The sequence below is a fragment of the Schistocerca gregaria genome, chromosome 2 (assembly GCF_023897955.1).
Source record: "Schistocerca gregaria isolate iqSchGreg1 chromosome 2, iqSchGreg1.2, whole genome shotgun sequence".
NCBI lineage: Eukaryota > Metazoa > Arthropoda > Insecta > Orthoptera > Acrididae > Schistocerca > Schistocerca gregaria.
The window spans coordinates 346,456,483-346,464,101 of NC_064921.1; the positions used below are offsets into that span (position 1 = coordinate 346,456,483).

A 7,619-nucleotide genomic window follows, 5' to 3' on the forward strand; every position below is an offset into this window, starting at 1 on the left:
CAGGTTCAAATCGTGCCTCGGACATGGATGTGTGTGTTGTCCTTAGGTTCGTTAGGTTTAAGTAGTTCTAAGTCTAGGGGACTGATGACCTCGGATGTTAAGCCCTATAGTGCTTAGAGCCATTTGAACCACTAGATCATTCACATATTTTATAAACTGTAATAACGACGTGGTTGTCTCTCTAAGTTACTTATAGACTGAAGTGCCGAAGAAACTTCTATAGGCATGCATATTCAAATACAGATATATGTAAACATAGCATACGTCACTGCTGTCAACAGCACTTACATAAGACAACATGTGTCTGGTGCACTTTTAACTGCAGTTACTGCTGCTACAGTGGTAGGTCATGAAGATGTGAATCTGAACGTGGTGATATAGTTGGTGCATGGGTGATGGTACACAGCATCTCCAAGGTAGTGGTGACATGATGATTTTTGCATACTACTATTGCATGAGTGTACTGTAAATATCAGGAATATGGTAAAACATGAAATCTCGGAATCACTGCAACCTGAAAAAGATCCTCCAGGAATGGGACCAATGACAACTGAAGAGAATAATTCAGCATGACAGAAGTGGAATCCTTCCACAAATAGCTGCATATTTCAATGCTAGGCCATCAAAAAGTGTCATTGTGTGAACCATTCAACGAAACGTCATTGATATGGGCTTTTGGAGCTGAAGGCCCACACATGTACCCTTAATGACTGCACAACAGAAAGCTTTACACTTGCCTGGGCCTGTCGGTACCAACATTGGATTGTTGATGACAGGAGTCATGTTGCCTGTTTGGACGAGTTTCGTATAAACTTCTGTTGAGTGGATGGACGTGTATGGGTATGGAGACTCATGAATCTATGGACACTGCATGTCAGCAGGGGGCTGTTCAAGCTGGTGGAGGTCCTGTAATGGTGTCAAGCATATGAAGTTGGAGTGATATCGGACTCCTAGATAAGACTGACTCCGATAGGTGACACATTCGTAAGCATCACCTGTATCCATTCATGTTCATTGTGCATTCCGACAGACTTTGGTCTGCAGGACAATGTGACACCCCACATGTCCACAATTGCTACAGTGTGGCTCCAGGAACGCTCTTTTGAGTTCAAACACTTCCACTGGCCACCAAACTCCGTAGACATGAATGTTATTGAGCATATCTGGAATACCTTGCAACATACTGTTCAGAAGAGATCTCGTACTCTTACAGTTTGTGGACAGCGCTGCAGGATTCATTGTGTCACTTCCCTCCACCACTTCAGACATTAGTAGAGTCCACACCATGTCATGTTGTGGCATTTTTGCATGCTTGTGGGGGCCTTCAGGACATTAAGCAGGTATACAAATGTTTTTGGTTCTTTAGTGTACCTTGACTGATTTTGTCCCAGGAATTCCTAGATGTAATCATATTCTTGGTAAGCTTGTGACTAAATGCAATGTAGAACTGTGTCAAATACCTAGCAGATGTTGATACACATGGCACAGATCTGGGTGCCCTTGTCTTTGATGCTCCGCATGTAGTTGAGGAATGGAGTGAACTGCATTTCAAAAAATCTGTTTATGGAATTTGTTTTGACTTTGAGATTTTTTGCTCTCCACAAAGATTACAGTGTATGAGCAAAAAATCTAAGATGAACTGTTCCTAGAAGGGGATGTAGTAGTTACACACAACATGTTTAGAGTGGTACTGGTATTTCACCTGGTTCAGATGCCATCTCATTTTTGAACACTTCTAGTTGGTTGTCACCTTAATATAAAGCCATGTCTTTTTGAGCCCTTCTTCATTTCTTTTGTGTCATCAAGATATCCAGTGGTCATCTTCAAAGGGAGATATGAAAAGATCTGCACAAATGTAAAATAACTATTATGCTGCTAATCTTGGCTTTTGGTGGACTAAAACAGAAGTATAATCAAATACATAATCTGAGAGATGTTTTAGCATAAGCAACACTACCTCTTTCTGAAAATAGCAAGAGTTTTCAAATGACTTGTTGATACAACAAAACCAGTTGTGTTAACTTTCCTGATGTCTTGAAGCATTTCTGTTGACTATAAGTAATAATCTATTATGATAAATACAGTTTCTTTCGTGTTGTGTGTCAACACATCCTATCATTCAAACCCTCTAAAGAGCTCTGAACAACTTAGAAAAGAGGTGGTTGCTGATTGTGAATTGTGTGCTTCTCATTTTGTTGGCTAAATTAGATTTTATGAATGGTTCAAAAAAATAATGCAGTAAGTGATTGGCTGCATGTGATATTATCTGCAATATTACTGATCAATGTTTCCAGAGAGCTGATGCTTCTCTTTGGCTTCAGAAAACCTTATTATTTCAGTTTTACTGGAAGTTTTGGCTCTGAATGCTATTTCTATTTATATTATGCACATTTGATCTATAGAAGCCTTCTTTCTCATTGGTTTCAGATATGGGTAGAGGGGGGGGGGGGGTGGGGGGTAGGGGGGAGGGGAGGGGAGGGGGCTGAGTGTGTGTGAAATTCAGTGGCTATTAAGTTCAGATTTCGTACTCATCTACCACCACAGGAAGATAATTTGCATACTATTTTAACAGTGCACATTTGTTCACCTTTTTAATCCTTCAGTTGTCAGTAACATTCACATTTCACTAAGTTGCTACTGAAAATGGTGTTACCAATATGTTGTACATTTATAGCCTTGGCTAGTAAGTTTTTTCAGATTTTCATTTATTTAACCCATTAACGACCACTTTTATTAATTTCCTGAGAAATTGTTTGTGTACGAGATTTGAACCTGACATACCACTTTTATCTACAGAATATGTTTTTCAGAAGTATAACAGTTTTTTTTTTTTTCCAGAAAGTCCCAAATAGGGATTGTGGCAGATGACAAAAAAAAAAAGAATAATTGGAAACAAATTTTATTTGCGATAATCCATTACAGTTCTGTTTAGTTTTAATTATTTGGACATAAATTATATTTCATTTTGTATGAACTCAAGTTTTACATTTGTATAAATAAAAAACTTATTGATCCAACTGTTCCATACATTCCATAGGTAAGCCTACATTACATTTCCTACATTGTTTTCTACCATTCCTCTTGCGTGTCGCAAATTTTCTTTGGTTTCCTTTGCAGGTTCTTTCTAGATAATGCCACAGTGGCTTTTTTCTCACCGTTTCTGGAACACATTTGAGTCTTTTTCTGCAGTGATGGTCTACCAAGATTCTTAGGATTAGAAATAGACTGTTTGTTGACAGCCTCTAGTTATTTGCCTCCTAAACTCTAAAAGGGGTATATTGCTGTTAGCATGACAGTATAATACATAAGCATTTACTACTGCAGTATCAATTATATTTGTGAATATGGGAAAATACCATTTCTTTTCATGTATATTTATTTATATATCATCAAATTTGTCCACTCCACTCATGAATGTATTGTAGAGACGTATACATAGAGGCTGGGGTATTTGCAAATCTTTTTTCTCCAATCTGGACCATCTACTTACTTTCTTCTCTTGATATATTCCACGATGGTTTGACAAGACTCGTACACATTTATTATCTTTCCAAGCAGCACTAATAATAATAATAATAATTATTATTATTATTATTATTATTATTATTATTATTATTATTATTATTTTACATCAAATCTGTAGTCAATAGCTCAACGAGGCTCCTCTCTGAATTCATTATCTGACTTGAGAGGGCATTTATTTATCCAGTTTGATCGAACTGCTACTGTTACTGCTACACTTCGCTCTGTTAAGGTTTTCATTTGATCAAAAATAGTGAAAAAATTATTAAAAAAGAAAATGTGGTTAGAGGGATTGTTTACCATAGATATTTAGCTCATGATAACTGATGCATCCAAACCTTGCACCTCATTGACATTGTTACTTTTCCCAGTATACAATTCTGTATGAAAGCAGTATCCTGTTTCTGCACAGCAAATTGTCCACTGTTTGAACCCAAACCATATGGGTTTACCTTGAGTAAATTGTTTGAAATAACAATGCCCATAGTACCTGACCACCTTCTCATCAATGCTTATAATTTTTTTTAAAAAAGGAAAAAACTTCCTACAATTTTGATTCATTTTGTCAATGAGGGTGCATATCTTGAAATCTGTGGTTGCCAAATTATTATATTTGAATTTAGAATTGTCACCAAAGTGCAAATTTTTCTTTATTTCTAAATACCTGTTTCTGGAGAAACATTTTCTGACCCATCTAATGTCAAAGTTTTAATTTTTGTTCTTGAGGCATAAAAAGCGTACAAATTTTCAAAGGCAGTCTACCGAAAACATAAATCCATGCCTGTTATTCTGTGCAGTATATCTGACACTTTCTTTGACAGTGAAATTCATTATCTCTTGGTCAAATAGCATTTCAAAAATTTCGATTGCTGATTTTCCTTTGAGAGATGTTATTTGTTCCCCAGCTCTGTTTATGTAGTCATTATTGACAAATGTATTTTCATAATCAGGCTGAACTTCCTGCCAATCAGAAACTGTTTTAACCATTTTCAAGTCACCTTTCCTTGTCCATTTGGGCTGTGAAGTACTAGGGTCTTTTTTTTGGTAAAAAGGAACATAGTTACGATAAGTATCTCCCAAGATGTCATCATCAAGTTCTTCAGCATCGGAAACACGGTCCATATTATCAGGGGGAAGTTCTACAATATCTCATACACCATGATCATTATCTTCGGCGAGAAAGTTAGGATCATTTATCATATCGTCTACTTTGGCTAGTCTGAGGAACTTTCTGGTACACACACAAAAAACATAAATAAATAAAAAATAAGAGATACAATGATTGTGGTTGTATGAAAGTACTTCATATCAGCCACAATCCCCAAATGGGTATCACTTTAAAACGTGTAATAAAACAATATTTACTAACAATAAATGAACGAAGAAACATTTGTGAGCTGCTGTAAGCTACAAATTTACAATATGACCACATCATTTGATGGAATAATAAAAATAATGAAAATTACACAACTGAAAAGCTATGATATTCGTATTACATGACTTACCATCGAATTTATGGTTTATTTAACTTTACACAAGAAACCATATGCAATATTTTGATTCCGCTGTCACTCACTTCTGTTAGACTGTTGTCAAATATTGTAAGCTATTCAGCATTAAAATAGACACTGCTGCCAACTGATGGGACAAAAACTATCCGTCCCCAAATGGTGATCGTAGCAGTTAATGGGTTAATGTTTTATGTTCATAATCTGCATATCGGCCTCACTATTTGAGCATATATCAATTGTATTTACAAATGAAGTCTGACAATTAGTAACAAAACTATTTTATTCATGACAGATATTGTAGGGGGAAAACCTTGAAACCAATCTTATTTGTAATACAGCTGTTTATATTTTTAAAAGCACTTGTATGACAAATTACTAACAAGGCTACTTTCATAAGTTTTTAAAGTTTCAAATAGAGCATGTCAAAGAAGTGATGTAAGGTAGCATTGTTTGTATGTTTCAGAGCGCAAGAAGAAAAATGTTCAGTCTAAGAAGACTAAGTTGAAAGGAGAGTTGGTGCAAAATAAACCAGAAACAAAAGAACTTCTATCGGGTGAGTGCAATTATAGTCTATAGAACACCTGAATAGTTTGAAAACCTCTGAAAACTTCACATTGCTCTAAAAATGAATGACTGGGTTAACACCACCACCACCACCACCACCACCACCTTGTGATTTAATATTTACACATTGCTGCTGACAAACTGGGGGCCAGAGATAATGAAACATAAAAAGAATACTCTTTCTCTGAGCTTTAGGAGCAGCTTATTGTGCAGTCAGTTTCCATATGTAACCTTAAAGGATACCACCATGTGATGCCAAGTAAAGAAATGAACTGACTTTTGACAGAATAAAAGATTTCTAGTTTCATGTTTTCATAATGCTGGTTGTCTACAGTTATAGTGTAGAAGGGGCTTAAGGTACAGAGTGTCAACACAATGGTAAATAGTTTTAATGTTAAATTAATCCATTCTATCAAATGAAGGTTCTAAAATAAAAGCTAATGCTATGTGGACAAAAAGTGATAGTTGGAAAATATGCAGCTATTTTTCCACTTACGCTACTCTTTTGAATGTGTACTTTCCCTGTATTAAATGAAGGTGAACAATTTTCTGGTCTGAGCTGCCAGAGTTCATGGACATGTGTGCGTGAGGTATGCTTGCTTGTGTGAATGCATGGTGTGTTTTTCTCTTTCTTCTTCTGACAGACTGTGGCTGAAAGCTCATGTGTAAGTTTCTTTTAAGTGTGCTGTCTGTAACATAACATGTCATCTTTATAGTAAGTAGCAATCTGTTTCTTCCTACATTGTTGATATTCCAACCTGGAGTTCCCATCATTTAATTTACTTTCTTGAAAGTAGTTAACCTATGTACGGTAAACATGAAGTTAGCAACAGTAGTGTTGAAAACATAACTAAAACTTGCAAGCACTACTGAATTTGATAGCTTAGCGAAAAAAAGCTACTTTAGAAAAAATGACGAAAAGTTCAGATTTTAGCACTTCAGCAGTTATTGTAACATTATCGTAACGACGCATGTGCACGTGTGTGTCTGTGTGTGGTAACTAATTATCAAGTAGTGGAAAGTAAGAGCTCAAAGGACAACAAATCTGTAGTATTGTTGTAAATTGTAGTCAACATTTTCTAAAGTGCTGTTCTTGCAAAACCATTATGAGCTTTTCATCAATTGGAGGATAAAACTAAACATTTTTGCTATATTTTGCTAAAAATTCATTTAAATAAATGACGGGGGAAACTAACTTCTTCTGGGAATTCTTACAACTACTTCTCAATACATGTATTCACTTATGTGTTTCGTAAGTAAAAACACTGATTTATACAAATGTAACAGTGAATACCATCAGTAAAACACAAGGAGTATACATGATTTGCACACTGAAGGTAAAAATTTGAAGGTTGTGCAGAAGGTTGTGCAGAAGGTTGTGCAGAAGGTTGTGCAGAAGGTTGTGCAGAAGGTTGTGCAGAAGGTTGTGCAGAAGGTTGTGCAGAAGGTTGTGCAGAAGGTTGTGCAGAAGGTTGTGCAGAAGGTTGTGCAGAATTCTGGTATAAAGATATTTAATGCTCTTCCTCCAGAAACCAGATGTGAAATATCCAACAAATCTACATTTTTAAGAGCTTCTGAGGCAATTTCTTTTAGCCATGAGATTTTGCAGTTTGAAAGAGTTTATGAAACACAGTGAGAAAGTACCTTAAAATAAAATTAGATGTATTATCATATAAATTGAACATTAAGCAGCACATTCCTGTCACATATGTAACTGCTTATATTTAACACTTAGTGTTATATGTCCTTTTCATATTTAATTTACTATGTTTTATACTTTGTAATCTCTAGGCCTAAGGTTTCTCATTTCATCCTACTGTGTTACGGCTCATTATAGTAGTTACGTAACTTTCTAATCTTTACTTGTAAGTGTAGTGTATGAATACTTGTCCTTGACAATGTAAACATTGACACACACTACATCCATGTGAAATTCTCAGTTGGGTGCATGGTGTAATTAAGAAATGAAATGGAATGAGTGAGTGAGTGAGAAAAATGCTGTTGGAAACACGCGATCTAGTG

The 7,619-nt window shown here is 35.8% G+C and overlaps 1 protein-coding gene across 3 annotated transcripts in view; it reads left to right on the forward strand.

Moving 5' to 3' along the window:
- Nucleotides 1–7,619, forward strand: part of LOC126337026 (monocarboxylate transporter 13-like) — a 213,576-nt gene that overhangs the window by 169,202 nt on the left and 36,755 nt on the right. For all 3 annotated transcript variants that reach the window (XM_050001304.1, XM_050001306.1, XM_050001305.1), the window contains exon 4: nt 5,497–5,586. In XM_050001304.1, coding sequence (XP_049857261.1) covers nt 5,497–5,586 — 90 coding nt within the window. The remainder of the gene's footprint in view (nt 1–5,496; nt 5,587–7,619) is intronic.